A 23,235-nucleotide genomic window follows, 5' to 3' on the forward strand; every position below is an offset into this window, starting at 1 on the left:
TTCAAAAAATGCTTGAAAGACAGTAGTTTCCCCCATATATATCTAACCCTGTGATTAAATGCGATCGGTAATGAATGAAAATTTCATTAAAATGTTCTTGCACACAAAAAAGTAATTATAACCGATGTTGAATATATTCGACGTAATTACATTTGATTTTGATACACCAAAAATAATTCATAGTCGGTAAACTTTCAAATATACCTCTGTGACCTGACAAAAAACTTGAAGCTTCGTCTGTCACAAAAAAAAAATTTTTTTTTTAAAAATTTCTATACAATAAACTATTGCTAAAACTTCCAAAGACTTTTCAAAGCACTACGGAAAAGATTTGTTGATAGCATCTGTAATATCTTGTCGATTTTTCTCTTTTGTCAGTGACCGTCAGTGACCGTCAGTGACTGTCAATGACAAATTGTGACAAAAATATTCCTCAACTGACATTTCGTGTCAAATAAAATAAATATTGGGTACTTGATCACACAAATAAATAAATTTGATTTTTTCAGAATAATAAGAATTGTTATATGTGGTTTTTCAAATTAATTATTATAGCAACGAAGAATCATGAAATCATTATAAATAACCCTTTTTGACAAATCATAAATATCTTGTCAGTCATTTTGTCATTTTTTCAATTTTCTCTTGTCATATCACAGAGGTATATTTTCAAATGAAATCGAGAAACTTTCAAGCAAAGTCGAAAGTTCGAAAAACTTCAAATTTTCAAAAAGATGACAAAAATCAACAAAAGTTAAAAAAACACTGTGATTGTTAAAATATCAATGATATTTGTTATTCAAATAATTTTTCATCTTTTTTCCGATATTTTTCTTTGCTTTCTTTTGTCCAATTACAAAATGAAAAAATATGAGAGAAATACTGACACATTTTGATCATATTTCAATTGAAAGAACACTGCTTTACAAAAGATTTGTGAATTAAATATATTTATATTTTTTCTCAATTAATGAAGAATGATGTACGCAATATTGGCTTTCTTATTTCGCGTTTTTCATATCAAAAAACTCATTTCTTATGAAAGGCAACAAATGTTATAACTTTTGTTTGTTGTTTATTATTGAGTTTATTTTGGTTCGAAATCTTCAAAATTTGCAGAAATCAACAACACAAACATTGCAGATAATATTTCCAAAAACAGAATAACATTGTTTTTCTTCAGTTGAATTCTCTCTATTTAACGTTTATTTTTTTTCTCAAAATTTCGTTTTGATTGAAAGTTATTCGACTTCGAATGAAAACTTTCGACTTTGAATGAAAGTTTTCCGACTTTGAATAATTTTTGGTGTATTTATTTATTTATTGTTTTTCCATTATTTTTTTGTGTTTAGCTACATCACGTGTAATCACAATCAGATATAATCAAAAAAACTGTGTTAAGCTAAAGGTAATTGCATCGATTTTTGACTTTTCTTGCAACATAAAAGAAAAAATTATGTTCTGTTTTTTAACTTTTTCTTTTGATTTTTCAAATTCAACATGTCCAAATTTTTTTGGAAAGTTCCTTTTGTTTAATTTTCAAATAAAGAAAAATTATCATATTTCGATCAAATTTCTGTTTCCACTCACCAGATTTCATGAGAATGAATATAATATCATCATCAAAAATTTGTTTCCATTACAGAAAAATTTGGTCTGTGTGAACAGAAATTTGAGAGCAATATGTAATTTTTATTCTATTTGTTAATTAAACAAAAGGAACATTTCAAAAATATTTTTTGACATAATTTAAGTGTGTATGTATTTGTTTTTTTCTTTCCCATAAATGTAATTTATTGAAAAGTCAGTTTAATTCAATTTTTTGGTTGAAAAAAAAAGTTCATTCAAACATTCAGCCAGTGTTTATAATGGTGAAAACTTTCAATAACCGTGAACAGTATCATTATCTCAACAACCTTTGATGGTTTGATATCGTTTATATTCATTGTTAAACATTTTTTGTTTTCAAACTTATGTGACAGATAGATGTGAAATTACGTGCCTCACAAAAGATATTTTTTTTTAAATTGGAGAAAAAGTTGTTTCTTTTCATTTTGTCTTTAAGTTTGTATTTATTGAAGAAATAATTGGACTTATTGAACAAATGGAACTGTCAACGGTAGTTGAGATAATCCAACTGTCCACAGTTATTGAAAGTATCTGCAATTATTGACACTAACAATATTTCGATTTAGGCTAATAAATAATTATATAGTTGATCAGAATATTTCGCAAAATTGTAATTGCTTTCATATTTTTTCTATTCAATGAAATTATATGAATAGAAATTGTAATTTGATCACGATGAAAATTATTTATTTTTTTTTTTTTAATACAATAAAAATATACATTTCAAAAATAATTTGTCAAATAATCAATGAGCAATCATCCAGTCTTTGATCTGGGTTTATATTGAATTCACTTTTTGAATTTTTTAATCCATCAAGTTTTCATAAAAAATAATCATCATCGTTATGTTATTGATTATTATTAGAAAAACTTACCATTATTTTTTCTTTTTTTATAAGAAAAATAGTTTTTGCAACTGAAGCTTTTTTCGTGGTGTTGATTTTTCAAAGATTTTATTTCTTTAAAGAATAATAATTCACACACAAAAGAAAAAACATGACAATCGTTTCAAAATGACTATGTTTGAGAATATGATCATTATTGAATTATTTTTGAAAGGAATCAAAAAATTTCTGTATTTTCTTTTCAATTTTCAAAGTGGATTTTAAAACAGAAATTTCAGTTAGAGAAAATAGGGATTAGAAAATAATCACATATCTTTTTCCCCCATTATTTTGTACACTGTCGAGCACTTTACGACTTTTTAAAGAATCAAAAATGTGTTTCTAAATATAGATTGTGTATAAAATACCGGACAACATTAACTATAAAGGGTTTGAGAATAATAATAACCTAATCAAACAAGCAGTGTCAAAATTCATTATGCTAATAAAATAAAATTGTTTTTCCTATTATTTCAATAATATTTAGATATTGATCCCATTAAATCTTTATTGTTTTTTTTTTTTTTTTGCAATATATATTCGTGACAATTTTGCTTCAACTTTAATATATAAAAGGAGCTTTGCAAGGAAAAAATCATCGATTCACAAACAAATACGCACATACGAAAATTAAACTGTTTATTTTTTTTCTATTTGGAAAACGAAATTATGTCAAATAAAAAACAATAAACAATAATACTAAATACTATATATTTTAACAGGGAAATGAATATCGACAAGTCTCTTCCTCATCACATTAACATTAACCTAAAAATCATCAAAAATGATTTTTGAAAAATAACTTCAAAAGTTTTGAAACAAAAAACAGGAATCAAAACGAAAATTTCTTTTCAATCAACAAAATCAATAAATCGAGTTCAATAACTCTAAGAAAAATATCAAAAGCATTGAAAACACATGAAAATATAACTAGATCAACAGTTTAAAACATCTATAAGAAAAAAGAAAATAAAACAAGAGTAAATGAGCAACCGTATTTGTCTGAATATGGTTTGCTTGAAAGAACGATTCAAATATTGAATCCAAATATATTTATATTAATTGTGGAAAAGCCAAAGAGCCTAAAATTATAAAGCATCCGGATTCACTAATAGAAACATTATTTGTAACAACGCAATCCATTAAACAAACCTTCAATTCATATATTTATTATTCACAATCGTTTTAACGTTAATTAAGTAATGAACGAAAATTTTCATGTGTGTGATATTTCAAGATCGTCATGCCATAAATCAAATTTCAAGAAATATAAAAAAATATTTGTTTGATTTTTGTTTTCAAAATGATTTTTTCTGATTATTCAACGATTCAGATTTTGAAAAATGTTAACAATTGTGTTGATAAATAATTGAAGAAAAGATAAATGGAGTTTTGAGCGACTAAATATGGACAATCCTCGATCAATTTTGAAAAACCAATAACAACTCGCCACTCAATCCGAAATCATATAATCATTCAACTCATTAGCTTCATTTTGAATTCTCCTTCACTCTCCACTATTTTCACATTTCCCTAGAGAAAAAAACTTCTGGATCACTGATTTCACATCTGAATTCATTACAGAGTCCAATTCAACAATCTTCATTTAATTTTTGATTAAGGCAAATCATATTGTTCAACACTTTCCTCCAACAACACTCATCACGCAACTCTTCACGTGCAACTCGTAATTTTGCCTGTTTGAATCGACAACAAATTTGACAGTTCTGTTAAAACTGGAAGGAACAACAATCCCAATGAACTTCTTATATGAATGTGATGATGATTTCAGAACACATTCTTGAGAGCCACTCACCTCCCTTTGACATTCGATCTGCAAAATAACATCAGTTTTTGCCTTCAAACTAATCCCGCTCACATCTGCACATCCGGTAACAGTCGATTTTGTACATAGAATAATCTCCTGTTTAATATTCAGCGTTCTCTTCAAACGCTCCATTCCATAATTCACACTCAAACAAGGTGCCTTTTCCAACCCACAATACATCTCTTCCGCTCCAGATTTCCCATCCACAAATACCTTGTCAGAAAAGCATCCATCCAGAAATATGAACAAGTCCACATCCCAATCACAAAACATTTGCGTTCTATCATGTCCAACAATCGAATTATCTTTTTGAGTGATGCTTGTTATGAAGGCGAACATGGGCTCTTTCACAGAAGCTACAAATGATTCACACACAAAATACACATCTCTTCCGACACTGGCCTTGTTGGCTGAAAACACGATATTGGTGATGGCAAAGGAGGATTCTGACACTTCTGAATCATCCTTGTACTCGACCATGAGAGCATCGCCTCTTCCTCCAGAACTTGTATCCTCGCTCACAGATCAGCTGGAGAAGGCTGTGTCACTCACTGAAAATGTGTTGGCAGGGGCAGATGATGCGAATGAGATACACCCGCCATTGGTAGCAGTCTGTTGGCTCAACTGTTCTGAGTTGATGCTGGTCATGGTGCAGTTGGCGAGGGAGAGGACAGGAGACGCGAATGGCAAGCTTTGGATGAAATTAATTGAATAGTAGAATAGAAGAAAACAGAAGAAGAAATGATTTAAAAGAAGATAAAAATACTCAATTGCTATCAAGTTCAATTTTTTCTGTTATTCAAAATTTATTTTCTATTTATGTTATTGTTTTAAAAAAAATGGATTTTTTTTTTCATGGAGCGAATTGTTATTTTTGGAATTATTCAAATATTTGTTTTTGTCTTTTCAATGAATAGAATCAGATTTGACAAATTTTTGTTTATCACTACAAACAAATAGTTTTTATGATATTCACTTTTTGAATAAATAGGACATCAGACTTTCACAAAGAATCGAGTTTATTTAGAAATTCTATTAAATGATAAAAAAAGATTGCAAAAAAAAAATTTAAAAATTTTAACAAGGTTGTTAGAATTTGAAAAGAATGAACCAATACGCGAAACATCTTTAAATCGATTTGAAAACATTCCCTTTTAAAGAATATTCTTTATTTTTTGTGAGTTTTTCAATTGGTTGTCAAATGCAATATTCACCTCAAAGAAGAACAACCGCTCAACTTAATGAAACACCTTGCAAACTTCATTCGATTCAGATCTTTATTCAACAAGAAAACATAAATAAATTCATGACTAAAAAATTTTGCATTCGATGCGAAGAAGTCCCAGGTTTTCACAGAGGAGGCTCAGTCATATTTTTCACTTCCATTTATGGTTGGGAATATTCATGAAGCTGCAAACATAAAACATCATTAATCTTTTCTCGAGAAGCAAATTCATAACTGTTATTGTTGTTGTTTAACATCGGAATTGCTTCTTTTTGTTTGTTTTTATTGAAAATGTTGCTTCTGCAATAATTAACATTGCATGTTTGAGTTTTCAATTAAAACTCTTTTCTTCCACAAACAAATTTCATTGTTTTTTTGATAGCAATATTTTTTATCATCCCATAAAAAGAATATATTTCTAACTTCTTGAAATATTCTTAGAATGAATGTTAAATTTAACAAATTTATGATACACAAAATAATAAAACTAAAATCACAGATTCGTGGAAATGATCATACCATTTTTAAGTTTTTTGTCCGGTTTTTTTTGCGATGTCCGGTATTTTTTGCACAATCTATAAATGGGGGAAAATATGGCACTTCAAGCGTTTTCAGAGAAAAAATTTGCAACTGAATAAAATATGAATTCAAAGCACAATTAATAAGTTTTCAGAACTTATATTTTAGAAAATTTTGACTTTGTAATAGAAAATAATAACAAATTTGGTTTCATGAATATTTTTGTCCAAATAATTGTGAAAAATTATCCAAAACAAAGGTTCTGAAAAAACTTTTCATAAAACAATACATGCTAATGTCAATAACGACATTTCTCTAAGAATGCAACATAAAAATAGATTGTCAAATTAATAAAAGGAAGAGATTGTTTCACAATTGTCATTTTGGGTTATGGAAATATATAAAATTTCAATTTGAGAGCATCTATGATATTTTGGTGAATTCTTCGAATCAATTTATATTCTCGAAGAATAAAGATATAATAGTGAAATAGAAAAAAACATAAAAAAACAGACTTATGCAATTTCAAAATCAGCAATGATAATCAGTTCCATATGGTCAATTCATCAACAAAAAGAAGTTAAAAATCGTGTTTAATATCTAAATGTGTTTGCTTTTTTTTTTGTGAATTAATTTGTTAACCTCTTGTTTTTGAAAAGAAAAATGAAAATATGAAAATTTTAATAATTTCATTTTGGAATTTTCGTATGGGAAAGTTATCCAAATATTATTCTTTTGCTTTGCTGAGCAGAATATCAGAAGAAAGGTGGTTGCCAAGATACAATCAGCACATGTGGATTGCAATTTTTCGTATTCAACTTGAACAGGGGATGAAAAATAAATTCGATTTCGAAGCATTTGGAAGAGAGCGAAATGGAATGACAACAATTGGACGGCTCTTGGATTGAAAAATGCAGAAATAATTTTTTTGTGAGGAAAATGGATGATAACATAGAAAGAAGGATATTTAAGGAGAAAAAAGGATGTTGGAGAAAGGAGCACAGGAAAACAATGGAAAAGGAGAATGGCAACATTAATGATTGGACAATCTTCTGCATTTGCGAAAGAGATGGCAGGTGTGTTCTTTTGAGTATATTTTATAATCAATGCAAAACTAATTATTTATCTATTTTTTGAATAATGTTTTTTCCAGACAACAGCATTTTTTATGTTGAACGTCATTCCTGGTGACAATCCATTTTAAGTTGCATTTTTGAGGATAATATTGTTTCTTCTTCTTCTCTTTCGTTTTCTTCATAAATGAGATTTTTTTTATCATTTGGCGGATGAAAAGAACGTTTTCTTCGAATATGAGAATTTTTTGTTTGAATAGCCTTCAAATTGAAGTGTTTCAACAAGGAATGAGTTTGAAATCTTTTTTCATATTTCAACACTCAGAAAAATTCATTTTTTTCATTTTTTCTTCGATTGGATAAACTGAAATGTGTGCTTTCTCTCAAAGCAAATTGAATCTTATTTGTAATCACACCGAATTCAAACTCTGCCACTTTTGACTAGTTTTCTGGAAAGTAATTAGAATTCACTTTTTTCATTGTCATTTTTGGAATTCATTAAAACTTTCAAAATAGATGAGCACGATTGCAAATTTAAACAATGAGTCTTTTTCTTCGCCTTCTCCATTCAACAGCATTTGTTGAGTTCATATGGCTCATATCAATTCATTTTGTGGCAAACATCTTTTTTCTACTTCTAATTCATTATAATCAACAAAATCATCATCATCTTCTTCTTCTTCTTCATCTTCCTCTTCCTCTTCCTCTTCTTCTTCTTCTTACCAATTCTCGTCAACATATTCATTATCTGATTGTTTCTCAATCATTTTCTGCACTTCTGTCTGGCCTGTACTCTGTTACAATCTTTTCCTCTAATGTCATTTAAATGGCTGTTTTCAAAGAATATGAACAAAAAAAGCAATTTTTATTCTTTTTTTCTTCTTCACATCCCAATTCACCAAAATCATATCTTATCAGTGCAATATGGTCAAGTTCAGAGATGAAAGCAATCATTATTATGATTGTTGTCTTCAGGAAAAAACGGTGAAAATCAAATTTTTATTATCTATATGAAGAAGTGATAAATTTATATTCTTTAAAAAATGTCAATAATGAATTAATGAAAAAAGAACAAATTTGAGCTATTTTCAAAAGTGCTGCTTGAACAGTTGTTTATCTCTTTCAAATAAGAAATAACTAAAATATTAATGAAATTCTTGTCTTTATTCACATTCGTTAAACCCATCAAAGATTTCTCTCCTCAAATGCACAATTTTCCTTGTCGCCACACTCAGCTTTTCCGCAAATCTATTCATTTCATTCTTTCATTTGTTTCTGTCTTCTCGTTTTTTTTTTCATCTCTCATTTCCTGGTTCTGTTTTCCAAATACAACAATTCCCCATCTAATGCCAAACTCATAATTCCATACCCTTCTCTTCTCTTCTCTCTCCTCCCAAACAGCCTCTCCCAAATAAACGTGATGCTTATCTTCCCGTCCGGCTGAATCATCTTTTCCAAATCCGGCTTCTTTTCAATCCGCTCCCGCTCTGTACGCAGCTCCACCAGCACCTCCGTAACCGTCATTGCCACCAGATAGTCACTCCAGCTCCCACACGAAATTTCGCCAACAAGCCTCAAAAACCTCAAATGCAGAGATTCCTCATACAAAATATGCTCTTCCTTCTTTCTCCAAATCAATAGAGCTGCACTTTCCCCCTTGTTCCTCATTTGTTGCCAAACCTTTCTTCGACATTTCCACCTGTTCAATATCTTTCCCCATACCCTCTGAACTTCTATCTGAAGTTATGCCCAAAGATCCATCTGCTGCTTCTTCTTCTGCTCACGAAATCTTTTGTTGGATACCATCAGCTGACGAAGTGCTGCACACTTCAGCACATAATGATGCAACTTGTCTGCATCCGCCCCCGCCTTCACAAAACTTTGCCGAACAAACCCAAGCGCCTCCACAACCAGCGGTACCATCGCTTCTTCCAGCTTCCCCTGATTTTCTTAGATTCTCTCCACAAACTCTCTGTGCGCTGTCAAATACCTGCCTTTCTCCTCATTCCCATCACCTCCCTCTCTCTCTCCATCATCTTTTCCCTTTTCTTCTCCCTCTTCTTCTCCCTCTTTGCCTCTCCTTTCTCCTTCCTCTGCTTCTTCCCGCTCCTCCAGCACAGCCAGCGCAATCGCTTCTGGTGACAGAACCACATCTTCCATCCTCAGCCAAACGGCCTCCATTCCATTCTCCACAATCTCCCTCACTTCATACACTGCAACCCTTTGCTCCATCACTTCGTCATCCAGCTTCACAACCACACGCCTCGACTGTTGCGATCACCATATTTGCAGTGAAGGGTCAAACAGATCGCAGATCGACATGAACGAATTCGCATCTGCCGCTGAAAAAATCCGCTTGCTCCCCGACTTCGTGCCCTCCGACACCACAAGAGACTGAAGCTGCGCCACCAGCGGAACAGAAAGCATCGCCGAAAGCGCTTCATCGTACGCACACACAACACCCACATGCAGCACCCCCCGCCGAGCCACAACATATCCACGCTGCGTTTGCAGCTCCCGCAGCGACAGCAGCAGCTGCTACAGCTGCATGTGCCGCACATACACCTCAGCCGCCTTTGGCACCATAATCCGCAGCCGACTCTCGATGTCATCCACTGCTGCTGCAAACGCGTTTGATGCTGCGACAAATATCTCAGAAAGGCCAATCGCAGTGGATGATGATGAAAAAAATGAAAAATTTGAAGATTCCAAAAGAAGAGACGATTGATGAGATATATTTTCTGCTAGACTTTTTTTAAGATAAGCCTTCGAATCCAACAGAAGCACAACCAATAGCATAAGTGCTATATCAACACAAGGATAAGAAAGGCGAACCAACCAAAAATACTCTCCTTAATCTGCGAAAGCGCAAATGGAACAGTGGTTTTTCAGGTTAAATGTTGAAATGAAAAGAGGTTGAGTTGGTAATGAAGGAATTACCGTTTGGCACCAACACCACATGAATCAAATGACAGTGAAATGAAAAGATCAATCACCGAAACAGAGAATGCAGTGATCGTTGCTTTCTTCCCATTCTGGTGATACTGGAAAAATAAACTTACATTTTATCTCGTTTCACATTTCTTTGCTTAATTATTGGGACACAGGTTATTGTGCGAAATATTTTGATAGATCATATCCAACTAATTATTCATTTTTGCGCTTTAACATAATTTCCTGACTTTTTGAATTTTTTGTGACAAATAAAAGTGAAAATTAGTTCAGTCACTCACAATTCATGTTAATTGTTAAATGTTGGCAACAATGATTCTTAAATTATTATGGTTGCTTCGGTTAAACATATTTGTCTATCTTTTTACTGGAAATGCCTTCAACATTATCGACTTTTTCTATATCTTCATTTGAAACAACATTAACAGGATTCATTCCAAAATTAGACCTCCACTTCATTTCATCCTTCTTGTCTCGAAAACCTTCAAAAACAAAAGTTTCATTAATTCGTTCATTCTTCGACGCTTGCAAAATTAGAAAAGCAAAAATACCTTCAAACGTGCGTATTGCAAAGGCACTCAACTGCACACCGAGCCTTGTCTGCCAGATTCGAACTGGATATATAAGAAAAAAGGTGATTGAGAAAAAGAACATGTTGATGACTCGAAAGCAAGAAAAACGAGTCATGGAAATACTGAAAAATTTGAGAGATAAAAGAAAGCAAATCACACCGAAAACGCTAAGAGCCGTTGTTGCAAAAGTTTGTCATAAAGCTCCTTCTCACAATTTTCATTCTTCATTCATAAAAAGGCATAGCGAGGAATTGATGATCGTTCCTTCAAGCGTGAGAGAAGAAAAAAGAATGAAAATATCGGAACAAAGTATTATAACCTGGAAAAATTACTTGACTCAATATGTGAATGGAAAATATTCTTCAATGATCTTTTGTGCTGATGAATCAGGTTATCATGATCATAAAGATACAAGAAAGGTGAACCTTATAATCGGAACAAATGAAAATCGTGAAATTAATCACACGCCTGTTGACAGAGGAGAAAAAAGGAAATCATTGCTCCACTGCATTTCACTTGATGGAACTTTTGTTCCTCCTTGTTTTCTTGTACAAAAACCATTCAACATTAGATCCCTTCAATCTTTTGGCTATCAAATCGGAATTCATGGTTGCGTTGAAATTGGGAATTCGTCTTATTTTACAAAGGAGTTGTTTGAAAACTGGATTGAGAAAGTTTTCATTCCTCATGTCAACATTAAAAGAATGATTTTGCCAGATATACATGCACAAGCGGTGTTGATGCTTGATGGGTGCCGAATACACTTGTCGGACAACGTATTGACTCGACTTGCTAATGAAAATATATTGCTTTTGATTTTACCTCCAAATACCACACATTTGTTGCAGTCATTGGATTTGTCAATTTTCTCTCTCTGGAAGCTTCAAATTCAACAGGTTAGGTCGGGTTCAACGCACGACAGCGTGGAACAACTTTTGTGGGTTGCAGTGAATGCTATTCTGCAAGTTTCTTCGTCGATTAACATTTTTTCTGCTTTTAAAGAAAGTGGACTTGTGAATGATTTTCACAGAGCTCCTTCAACAGCGCGGATCTTCGAAGAAAGCTTCCAAAAAGTGATTGAAATTGTCAAATTGGACAACAAGTCATTGCCACTGTCATGCACAAGACAAACAAGACAAACAAAAGGAGGAGAGTGGGGAATTATGAACATTGACAAGATGCCAGTTTATTCTGGACTTCCGCAATAAACAACACTTGGTGAACAATTGATATGTTTTAGAGTTTTTTTCATTCAAATTTCATGGAGCATTTCAAAAAAAACATGATAAAATAAACGAAATATTCATCAAATCTTTGTTTTTTTTAATTTCAATAATACAAAAAGAATTAACAATTAACAAGAACAGTGAATATCTGTTTCTTTGAGTGGATTTTTTATTTTTCTACGTGTTTTGAAAGAAACAAATTTTTGATCTTTTGTGGGAAATGATCAATATTTATAAATGTTCAATAACATATTAATAAAGAATGAGCCGCCCGAAAAGTATGGAATGTTTTGTTCAACTTTGTGAACTCCTTGCAAATATGCAATAATAATTTTTTTGACGAGTCGTGAATATTAAGCTTGAAAGTTCGTATTTTCCCCCAAATAACAAGTGATTTTTGAACTTTAGGCTTTCTTTTGCAATTCGTTTATTCAGTATTATTGAAACCTCAAATATTAACACATTTCTTTATTTTGATGTCAATGAATGTTTAATTTTTTCGTGCAACACATACAGATATCGCACAAAATACGGAAAAAATCGTTTTCTCAATAACCACTCAAAGAGAAAATCTGATAATATTCCTTCAAATATATCAAAACAAAGCTAACTCATTTGGCATACCGGACATTCATTTCCGTGCAGACTGAATATTTAAAAAATAATTTTTGATATTTCAGAGAAAATCAAAATCAAATTTCTCCGAGATTTTAAAAATTATTTTTTAAATATTCAGTCTGCACGGAAATGAATGTCCGGTATGCCAAATGAGTTAGCTTTGTTTTGATATATTTGAAGGAATATTATCAGATTTTCTCTTTGAGTGGTTATTGAGAAAACGATCTTTTCCGTATTTTGTGCGATGTCCGGTATTTAATGCGATATCTGTACAATAAGTTTGTTGTTTGTTTTAAGAAGAAATGGCACAATCCCAATTGGTGGACATAACGCTAAATAGTTATATTTTTTGGTTATAATTTTCTAAATGAAAACTCTGAAAGCCAAAATAAACCTAATAAAACAGCAAAATAATAACTTTATCCAATATTCTCATGCTTCAGTTGCGCTTTCTTTCACTCAAACAGAAAATATTTGCATTTTAAAGATAACATAATTGAAATACATCAAAAAATACTTAACTAAAAAGTTATTAGTGTTGTTTTCAATACGTTAAGAAGTTTATAAACAAATAATTAATTCTCAATTATTTTGATTTTCATGGAAAAATATATTTATTTAGGGTTATGTCCACCTATTAGGAACGTGCCGTAGAAAATTCAATTTTTGGAAATATATAATGGGTCATTTTTCTAATTCTATTGTTCTGTCGCTTTTGTTGAGCGTTTAATGAGCATTGAGAGTCATCTTTCAGATAATGATAACGATGTTTCATTAATACATCCTCCATTTTGTGTTGAAGAAAGTAATGACTCAAAATGCCTGGATAATCGGGAAAATATTCTTTTAACATCAAGCGGTTTTTTCACTTTTGATGCAAATCCTGAAAAGTTTGAAAATTTTTAAAGCTAAAGCAATGAAATTTAATTGAGTTATAAAATAAAATAAAATAATAGACTTATAAAAGAAACAACTTTTAACTCAGCGAAAGCCAACAATTCAGATGCTCGAACTAGGCCTAAACCTTATTCTCAAGAAAAAATTGAGGAAAAGACGAAGAATCATCCGCAAAGACGGACAAATGATTCGAGCATTATTCTTCACGATTCATTTGTGAATGTTTGTAAATTTTTTTCATTTTTTGTTTGTTTTCTATTCACCATCATCTTTTCATCTTCTAAAATTAACCATCCGAGGATGCTGAAAAATATCTTGGACGAAGATTTGTTCTTCCTTCAGAATCAGCAAAAGAAGTTTCTCGGAAAGCAGAAGAAGGGGCAAAGAAACGAAATCCTCAATATTATCATCATTCTTCACTTGGCGAATATCCACGACGATCTTTGTCAACTCAACTTACAGATAGAAAGAGTTATAAATTTGCAAATAACTTCGCAAATGACGAAGAAAAATTACATTTAGGATTTCGTGGAAGATCATTTGAAATTGAAAATTTTCAAACTGAATTAGAAGATAGAAGCTTATCTAACATACAACTTTTTGAAAATGTTAGTTCTTCTCGTGCAGCAACAACCTCCCCATCAACTCTTCCTCCGCTATCTTTTCGCTCTTCCTCATCTCTTAGCAAGCCTCAAGCATCTGGATTCACTGATTATTTGCAGAAAGTTTCACGCTCATCAACAGCTTCACCTCTTTCATCGTCATACTCATTCATGAGGAGATCCAGCCCAGATGCGACTTCGTGCGTTGCTGCATCTTCCGAAAACGTTCATCCTGTTTCCCGTTCTATTTCTTCTATGTCTTCATTTAACCCGAACTCTCCTGTATCACTTTCTGTTTCATCATCATCATCATCATCATCATCTTCTTCTTCTTCATCTTCATCTTCATCATCATCATCATCTTCTTCTTCTTTCAGCACTCTCCAGGCGCTTCCTGCGCTTCCCGCAGGTTCCTCGCCGCGCACCACTGCCTCATCCTCGCTGAGCCTCCGCTCCATCAACACGCTGACCGTCTACCAGTCTCTCCTCGACACCAAGCACCGCGACGTCAGCTGGTCGCGCCGCACGTTCTCTGACCATCTCCCCGGCACGCGCGAAGAGGTCATCCAGCTCGACACAGAACTCGACCAGGCGATGCAGCTGTACGCTGCACCAACCGACGCCGAGCGCAGACTCGCAGCGCTGAGGGCAGTGGTCGAGAAGCTGGTGCGGCAGATCGCGGTGGAGTGCGCCAGCCGCGGCCGGCTCACGCAGAAGGTGTTTGACACCATCGTGCGGGAAGCGGAGAAAGCGATTCCGCTCTCCCAGTCGCTGCGGGAGGTCGAGCTGCAGCTGGCGGAGAAGCGCCAGGAGCTTGCAGCGGAGAAGGAGAAGCTGGAAGGCGAGCTGGCGAAGCTGCTTGAGGCGGCAAAGGCCGACCACACAGAAGTGGAAGGAGGGTCCAGCTACATCGACTTGTCGAACGAGGTGCGGACGCTTGCGCTGTCTATGACGCGGCTGGAGAAAGAGCGCGAAGACGCGCTTGCGCAGACGCTGAAGGAGCGGCAGCTGAGGCAGTTTTACGAGGACGAGAACTTCAAGATGATGAAGAAGTGCGACTCGCTGGTGAAGTCTGTGATTGCGCTGCGGTCTGATCTCGAAGACAAGATCCGGATGGTGATTGCGCTGCAGACGTCGCTCACGCAGACGCAGCAGGCGAAAGCAGTGCTGGAGCGGCGGGTGCTGGAAAGAGAAGAGGAGATCGCAGCAGACATCGACGAGGCAGTGGGTGATGCGCTGCTGGAAGAGGCAGAAAGGCGGAGGAGCAACCAGAAAGCGGAGGAAACGAACACAAACACCGACCATCTTTCGCTCGAAGAGCTGCGCAGCTGGGCGCTTTCGCTGCTTTCGCCGCCGAGCACACAGGAGGTGCAGACGGAAGAGAGTCAGAATGCGCTCGCGATGAAAGTGCAGTCACTTTTGGAGGAAAACAAGAGGCTGAATGAGAATGTAAGCATTCTGAAAGTGGAGCAGAAGCAGATGGCTGAGGAATGCGAGCGGCACAAGAAGGAAGCAGAGGAGCTGCGGAAGCAGATGAAGGAGAAAGAGCGAGAACTCTATCGTGTGGAGGCGCTGTGCGACCTGCTGAAGAAAGAGAAGGCAGACTTGCGAGCCAGTTTGGACACGCAGATAGGAGAAGAAGGAATGAGAAGCAGCGAAGGCCAGTCGATGACACAGGAAGAACTGGAGCGGATGATGGACGAGCTGGACAAGCAGAGAGAGAGGCTGGCAGAAGAAGAGCGGAACTTGCTTTTGTCGAAGAAGCAGTTTGAGGAAGAGAAGGAGATACAGGAGAAGCTGAATGAATCGTTCCGTAACGAGTTGGACGAACGAGAGAAAGAGCTGAATAAACGGGAGTCGCGTGCAAAGAGAGGCACAGCTGATGAACAGGCAGACAACGATGCAGAGATCCGGACAAGAGGAAGTTACGACTTCAAAAGAGAGAAAGACGGAGACGGGAATTTGCTTCGAGTGTCGATGGCTTCTTCTTCTTCGTCATCGTCACAAAGGACGAAGGAGCTGATGGATGAGCTGGCACAGAAAAACAGACAGATTGCTGATCTGCGCGTGGAGCTGCAGATGATGCAGATCCAAAAGCAGAGTGCATCAAAGGGCAAAGACGAGGAAAATAACAAAAGCGGAAAGGAAACGGGAAGCACAGAAGAGTATCCAACACGCAGCGAAGCGACGTCTCCTGTGCCTCTCGTTGGAATGGAGCTTCTGCCAATCTCCGAAGCATCCAAGCGATCTATCGACGAGCCGGCGACGGAAGGAAAGAGGCTGGTGAGGTATGCCTCGAAGTCCTCTGCTACGAACTCTATCGTGTCGACTGACAACTGGACGGCTACAGAACACGGGGGATATGCAGAGATGGGGGTGGACACAGAGTCGCTGGGCCGAGAGGAGATTATGGAGAAAGTGCGGAACGACATCCTCCGCCAGTCATACACACAGACATCGCCGATGCCTAGCGCCCGGAACTTGGGCGACGCCGCTGGCAGTCCGCCCACACGCGAAAGTGGAATGCAGACGGCGCTGTTTCTGAACGACTGGAGAGCATCCACTGTGTCTGTGGGCATATCTCCACGATCTCCTATCGGAGAAGGACAGGGCAGCTGCTTTGGCACAGGAGCTGGCGCCAACATGGCTATTGGCGAAAATCAAACATCGATTGACTTCGGTGGGCGACGTTCTCCGACACCAGTGCGACCACTGCGGGGTTCGATTGAGACACGCGGCTCGCAGACAGACGTCAAGCAGATGGTGTCGCTGTCGACGTGGACAGATGAGAATGACATGGGCGTGCTGGTCTCGCCAGAGCAGTCGATGAGCCCTGACCGTGTGGATGTGGCAGTGTGGACGACGGCTGAAATGCGGGAGGCGTATGACGAATGGATCAAAGAACAGGAGAAAGTGGAGCTGGAGAACTACCTCACACACACGAAGACGCCATATCGCATCTCGCTGGCGGACGCAGAGGCAGCAGAGGAAGAGCGGAAGCGGAGATTGAGAGAGAAAGAAAGAGAACGAGCGAGGGAGCTTGAAGGTGACAGCGACAGATATACCAGAAGACCTGGAGTGGATGAGGAAGTGAACACAGAGATCACAATTGCGCCAGATTCGTTTGAGGAAGTCAACCAGTACTTCTGGAAGAAAGCAGACAAGTGGGAGCGGCTGGTGCATCCAGCAACGGAATCTCCATCAGCCATAGAAAGAATGGCAGATGCAGGCGACGACGGCTTTGTGCTCTTTGCAGAAGCAGCCGAAACAACAGCCAGAACACTCGAAGACACCATCTTGACAAGCAGGTTCATTGCGCCGCATGCGAAGACAGGCTCGACCACAAAGAAAGGAGGCTACGGAGTCATCGTCAAAGGGCGCACCAGCAGCAAATACGCACAAAGTGCAAGCAGCTCAAACCAATTCGAAGGCGAAAACAGCGCAACAAGTCAGCAGTTTGGAGAGTCGGTTTCATCTTCCACTGGAATTGTGTCGCGCAGCTATGACATGTCTCCTCATCCGTCAGACGGTTTCGATTACGGAGAATCTTCATCAACCTCCCCAACTGCTTTGATCTCCTCCACTGCTCCTTCTTCGAATGTGCCTCTGTCTGACTTGGCTTTGATGAACCCTTCTTCCGCCACAGCGTCTGGCAGGCAGTCTCCAATGACTGAGCAGCAGATGCAGATGCAGCGCAGGCACGAATATGCGGCTGGAACATACCAGGGATCAATGGCTGCTCTGAGCCGCACGAACTCACCTCGAAGCAGGCAGGTCTCGCCGTTAAACACCTCGTCGCCTTCGTCTCCACGCTCCTCCCCATCTGCAGCTTGTCGCAGCAATCAGTCTTCTTCTGCGACTTCTTCACTCCCTCCACAAAGCAGAGGCAATCGGCTTTCTTCTGACGGACGCGCTGTCTCCACAGGTACTTCTTCGGGGCAGCCAGAGTCGACTATCTTTGGCGCGTCACCAGCACAGGCGTATCTCGCCTCTATTTACAGTCCGCAGCACAAGCGGGTGATGGTCGAAAGAGGAACACAGACGTTCTCTCTAATTGACAAGCTGTATTCAGCAATGGACATCGTGCAGACAGGAATTGAGGAGCTGGAGGCGAACACGATGGTGCATTCTGTGGGAAGAGGAAGAGGAGGAGGAGGAGGAGGAAGAAGAAGAAGACTCAGAAAGAGAAGCAGCAAAGGCAAAGTTGGTAACAATAAAAGCGCAAGGTCTGAGCAGTCGGCGATGGCAGACGATGAAAAAGAGAGAGAAAGAGGAAGCTCGACATTTGACGAAGAAAGCAGCCAGTTCAGTTTTGATGATGTGACAGACGAAGACGACAGGGCTGACTATCCTTCGTTCCGTTTGGGATTCGACGAGTCGAATGGAGTGAATGCAGCAGCCAAAAGTGGAGCAGGTGAAACGATGGAGCAGCAAGAAGTCAACCGGCTGAAGACAGAGCTGCGGAAGACAGTGCTGCAGGTGCAGACGGCGCGCTCTCAGGTTTCGCAGATGACTCCTCCTCCGCTGTCGCCTGCATCACGCTCACCTGTGTCGCCTTTTGAGCTCTCAGCACATTCTTCTTCACGTTCAGCAAGTTATCCAGCAGTTACTTTGTCGCCAAGCACATCTTTACAAAAGCAGCAGCAGATGCCTCAACAGCAGCAACAGCAACAACAACAGAATCGCGTCATCCGCATTCCAACTGCTCTGTCTGTTTCGAGTACATCGCAAGTGCAGTCTCCTGCATACTCTGTGCCTTTATCCCCATCGTTCCAAGGAGTGCCCATGTCTTCTTCATTCATACCGGCATCTCCGTCTCAACAACACCCACGTTCGCCGTTCTCTGGCTCACCTCCATCGCCTCATTCACAGACAGTCCAGTGGCAGCAGCAACAGCAGCTACAACAGCAACAGGAAGCGTCTCAGAACTACCCTCCCCTCATCACCCCTTCGTTTGCTGCACAGACAGTCACGCAGGGCACGCTGGCTCCGACGACGCGGGAAATGTTCAAGATGCAGGCGGTGATTGTGGACTGCTATGAGCGTGTCATGCGGCTGGAGAAGCAGCTGGCAGATCCATCGCTTCTGGTGAATATAACAGGGCCACTTGATGGCGATGGGAACACAGACAGAGAGAAAGACGAGGCAGATCAGAGAGGAAGGAGGAGGAGAAGGAGGAGAGCACTTGAGGCAGATCCAGGCGGGTTTAATGCGATGAGGAATGGAAGTCCGCTGGACTTCAGCAAGCTGCTTGGAGGCAACGGTCGAAGCAAACAGAATGCAGACACAGAGCGATCGGGAGTTACTCTGTCATTTTTGTCTCCCAAACACAGTACTTCGACAGTCTGTGATGACAATTTGAGCAACCGAAGCACACGACGAAAGGAGCTGTATGCGCTTTCACCGTATTCAGGTGTCTCCATCCGCCAGCTGCTGACTGGCTCTGCTTCTGAACACAACCGAAAGCCGCTTGTTTGGCTGCTGCGGCTGATCCGGATGCTCTACGAGGACAAAGAGCTGGCTGATGCAGCATGTGACCGGCAGCTGGTTACCCGCACTGCATTCCCGTCCCATGTGCATGCGTGGATCACTCAGAGGTACGGAATCAAATCACTTGTGGAGCAGATGGGGTGGGAGATGGTGAACACGATCGATGCATACAAGGACAGCAACCAAGAAGTGCACACATTTGCCCAGTTTGTCGATGGTGAGTACCCCGTCGGCCACGTCTCGTTCTTTCTGCTTGTGCGCCGGCTCGCGCTGAATGCGACCAGCTCCTTCATCGCTGCCGGCGCTGCCGGGGTGCGTGTGCCGCCTGGATACATCCCGTTCCCGATTGCGCTGTCGATTGCTGCTTTGTTTTTCTCATTTCTGACAGACAGAGACTGGAACACGCTCAGAGAAGCACTGGAGGAGATCGCTGGGAAAGCTGCAAGCAGACTGAAGCTGAAGAATAACATTATGTCGGACAGAAGGCAGGCGAATGTGAAGATGCAGGGAGTTGGAAATACAGGTGCATATGCTGACTTATCTGGCACATTCAATCAGAATTCTAATCAGATGGATCCTGCTGCTTCAAACTCATCTTCCTCTTCCTCTTCCCCATCCTCATCCTCTTCGTCTTCAAATGCACTTGCCCAACAACTTCGAACCTCGTTTGCACGCTCACAGCAATCGAAACAGTCAAAACCAGTTCAAAAGAGACTGAAAGAAAAGAGGAACAGAGAAATTGAGTCAAACGAAAAGAACACATTTAATACATCAGCTGATCCTCAAGTTGATGCATCTTCACAACCGACAAAAGATGCACAATTTAATCCTTCATCATCATCATCATCTTCTTCTTCTTCCTCTTCCTCTTCTTCAAATCGTGAACCCACACCAAATTCACCTGCACTTCACTTTTCATCTGCTTTCACGTCAGCTGCTGCTTCCATTTCAGACAACTCATCTGCATCAAATCAACCATCAACCACATCACAATCACCTTCCTCCTCCTCCTCTTCCTCTTCTCTTGACTATCTTACAAACATTGAATCCAAATCAACTAATGATTCTCTAACAAACATTTCACAGAGCCAGTTTTCTCTTCCACACCAAAAACAGACCGAAAAACCAGAGCCGCTCGAAGACAATTCCATTCTGCCTCCACTTCACTCAGCTGCCAACAACACATCACTTCAGCCTGATTATTCAAAAGATCACTCCACTTCGTCAAGTCCAAAGGACTATTCTCTTTCTCCTGCTTCACGAACTGTTTCGCCATCGACGCTGCCTTTGCCAACTCCCTCACAGAAAACTGGATCGAATCAACAGAATTCATCATCATCATCTACTTCTTCTTCCTCTTCATCATCGTCGCAAGAAGAAGAATATCATCCAGCGATTGGCGGAGGCCATGGAGCTGCTCCGTCTTCCATCCCTGTCGACGGAATGGCTCCTGCAAATGCTGCAAATTCATACTCCAGACAGATCGAATGCTCGCAGAAAAACAACAGTTTGATTACAACCTTTTTTTTATTATTTTCTGTTCATGTTTTGTTTATTTGCTTCATTTTTACTGTTTTTTCCTGCCTTGTTTATTCTGATTTCTTATGAAATCAAATGAAATCGGCTAATTTTCTTTGATTTATTTGAAAATATCATTATTTTCAAATATTTTTTTCTCTATAAACTTTTTTCTTTGTTCTGATTCTTCTCTAAAAGTGCCTCACAACCCAAGAGCAGCACAGCAGTCTTCTTCAAAAGAAGCCAACCACCACGAAGTATTCGACATGGAAAAGATTCCACAACCAGAAAACAACCAAACAACTAAGCCCAAACGTGCTGAGCAGTTAATCAAACAGAGTGCAACAGGCAACAACGACACGCGAAGCGGGCTCAGCTCGCCGTTGCCGCTTGCAATTCGGCGGATGGTGCGACGAGACAAACCAGAGAGAGTGAACGAGAGCAGAGGAGCATCTCCAACCGGCCGGGTGTTGCTGACAGGCGGAGGAAGCAGACAAAGCGGAAGCGGAAGTGGAAGTGGAAGTGGAAGTGGAGGTGGGGTGATGGCGTATGTGCAGCTGACAGAGTATTTGGATGTGATGCTGCGCTGCTTCGACTCGCAGGAGCTGCTGTTTCTGAAGCACGTGGCCGATCTCTTCGAGAGCGTCGACGCCGACTGCGACGGCAAAGTGGCTCCTGAAGAGTTCAGTGTTGTGCTGATGCAGAGTTGCCCAATGCTCAGCGAAGCAGAAGCAGCGCAGATGTTTGTGGCAGCTGCTCCCTCACTAGAGGCTCCGCAGATGACAATCGGCCAGCTGGTGGAGATTGTGCGTGTGAACGAGCTGTTCCGAAAGAACCTCTGTGGAACGGCTTCCTCTGCCTCGTCGCTGTGCTCGGCTGACCGCAACAACACACTCGTGGCGATAGTTAATTCACTTCTGTCTCCCTTCAAAAGTGTTGGAGGAGGCAATCCTTCTGTACTTGCTGCGTCGCCTGCTTTGTCTTCTTTGTCTCCTTTGTCTGCCCTGCCGTCACGTGCAAATTCTCGCAGTGGCAGACAGCCAGACATCATTCAATCATCTGCTCCACTTTATGCCTCGCTTGCTGCTGCTGCCGAAGCGAAACTATCGAAAGCCGCGTCGAACGAACCTCCGATGCCGCTGCAGGAGAAAGCGACGCGTCTGTCGATGGCAGCGGCGCTGCGGAGTCTTTTCATCAGCACTCAGCATCCGATCCAGTCGCCAGCGCTGTCACGAGCAGGAACGCCAGATAACAGTGCTGGTGGTTATGCTTATGGAAATGATTATAATAATATCAACAGCAATAGCAATAGCAATAGTAATAACAGCACAATCAGACAGAAAAAAGCAGAAGACAAGGGGAAGGAGGACAAGAGACAAGGAAGAGGACAAGGAATGCGATCTTTGCCTCCTCGCTCGTCTGCACAGTCAGGAGCAGGAAACGGAGTGGTTTCTTTATCTGCTTATCATTCGCCTTCTGCTTCTCTTTCTCTAACTGAAGAATCCAATTCATATCCTTCTTCTTCTTCTTCCTCCTCCTCCTCTTCTTCTTCTTCTTGGATGGAGACGCTGCGTGACCCAGCGCTGCAGTTCTCGAAAGAAGACGCGACGTCGATGTTGTCATCGATTCTGCTTGTGCAGTGGACGAAAATGCAGTCAGCCATCGACACACGCTCTTTGCCTCTCATCCAGCGCATCCACCCTTCTTTGGCACAGAAGTACTTGCCATCCATCCAAGCCATCAAGGAGAAAATCGTTTCGGGGCTGACTTATGCTTCTTCTGCAAGTGCACCGGCGGAGGCTGACAAGCAGCAGGCGTCGAGGCCGCTGACGGTGCTGACACAGGTGAGAAAGCTGTTTGCTGCTTTGAGTGAAGCAGAAAGCAAAGTGGAGGAGGCAATCATTGTGGGCGGATGCGAAAGCAGCGATGAAGGATGCTCCACGCGAATGATGAATGTTCTTGTGACTGACACTGAAGGAGAAATTATGGCGCTGCAAAACATTCTGGAAAAGAGAGAAAAAGGAATGTGGGATTCTTGCTTCAGTGGGCTTTCTTGATTTTGACTTATGTTTAATATTTATGTATCCACATTTCAGATTTATGTTTTATATTTTCGTTATGTTCATGATGTTTTAGATGTGATTTTATCAATGAATATTTATTTTTCGTTTGGCTGTTAACAATAAAGAAGTTTTTTCTAAA

General features: G+C 39.4%; 5 protein-coding genes across 5 annotated transcripts; 3 read left to right on the top strand and 2 right to left on the bottom strand.

The window, feature by feature from the left end:
* Nucleotides 1-4,149: 4,149 nt before the first annotated feature.
* MONOS_5979 (uncharacterized protein) lies at nt 4,150-4,614 on the bottom strand (the record flags this gene model as incomplete). Its single annotated transcript, XM_067876173.1, has 1 exon — nt 4,150-4,614. One exon carries the CDS (start codon nt 4,612-4,614, stop codon nt 4,150-4,152), a length of 465 nt encoding a protein of 154 aa, XP_067733782.1.
* Nucleotides 4,615-4,657: 43 nt separating this feature from the next.
* On the top strand, nt 4,658-5,056 carry MONOS_5980 (uncharacterized protein; the record flags this gene model as incomplete). Its single annotated transcript, XM_067876175.1, has 1 exon — nt 4,658-5,056. One exon carries the CDS (start codon nt 4,658-4,660, stop codon nt 5,054-5,056), a length of 399 nt encoding a protein of 132 aa, XP_067733783.1.
* A 4,052-nt stretch (nt 5,057-9,108) lies between these two features.
* Nucleotides 9,109-9,957, bottom strand: MONOS_5981 (uncharacterized protein; the record flags this gene model as incomplete). The annotated part of the gene is made up of 2 exons (XM_067876176.1): nt 9,109-9,426; nt 9,724-9,957. 2 exons carry the CDS (start codon nt 9,955-9,957, stop codon nt 9,109-9,111), a joined length of 552 nt encoding a protein of 183 aa, XP_067733784.1.
* A 526-nt stretch (nt 9,958-10,483) lies between these two features.
* MONOS_5982 (putative DDE superfamily endonuclease) lies at nt 10,484-11,890 on the top strand (the record flags this gene model as incomplete). Its single annotated transcript, XM_067876177.1, has 1 exon — nt 10,484-11,890. One exon carries the CDS (start codon nt 10,484-10,486, stop codon nt 11,888-11,890), a length of 1,407 nt encoding a protein of 468 aa, XP_067733785.1.
* A 1,365-nt stretch (nt 11,891-13,255) lies between these two features.
* Nucleotides 13,256-23,235, top strand: MONOS_5983 (uncharacterized protein; the record flags this gene model as incomplete). Its single annotated transcript, XM_067876178.1, has 4 exons — nt 13,256-13,416; nt 13,483-13,645; nt 13,723-21,022; nt 21,232-23,235. 4 exons carry the CDS (start codon nt 13,256-13,258, stop codon nt 23,088-23,090), a joined length of 9,483 nt encoding a protein of 3,160 aa, XP_067733786.1. The 3' UTR covers nt 23,091-23,235.

This window comes from Monocercomonoides exilis (genome assembly GCF_001643675.1).
Source record: "Monocercomonoides exilis strain PA203 chromosome Unknown scaffold6-2077815, whole genome shotgun sequence".
Taxonomy (NCBI): domain Eukaryota; phylum Preaxostyla; order Oxymonadida; family Polymastigidae; genus Monocercomonoides; species Monocercomonoides exilis.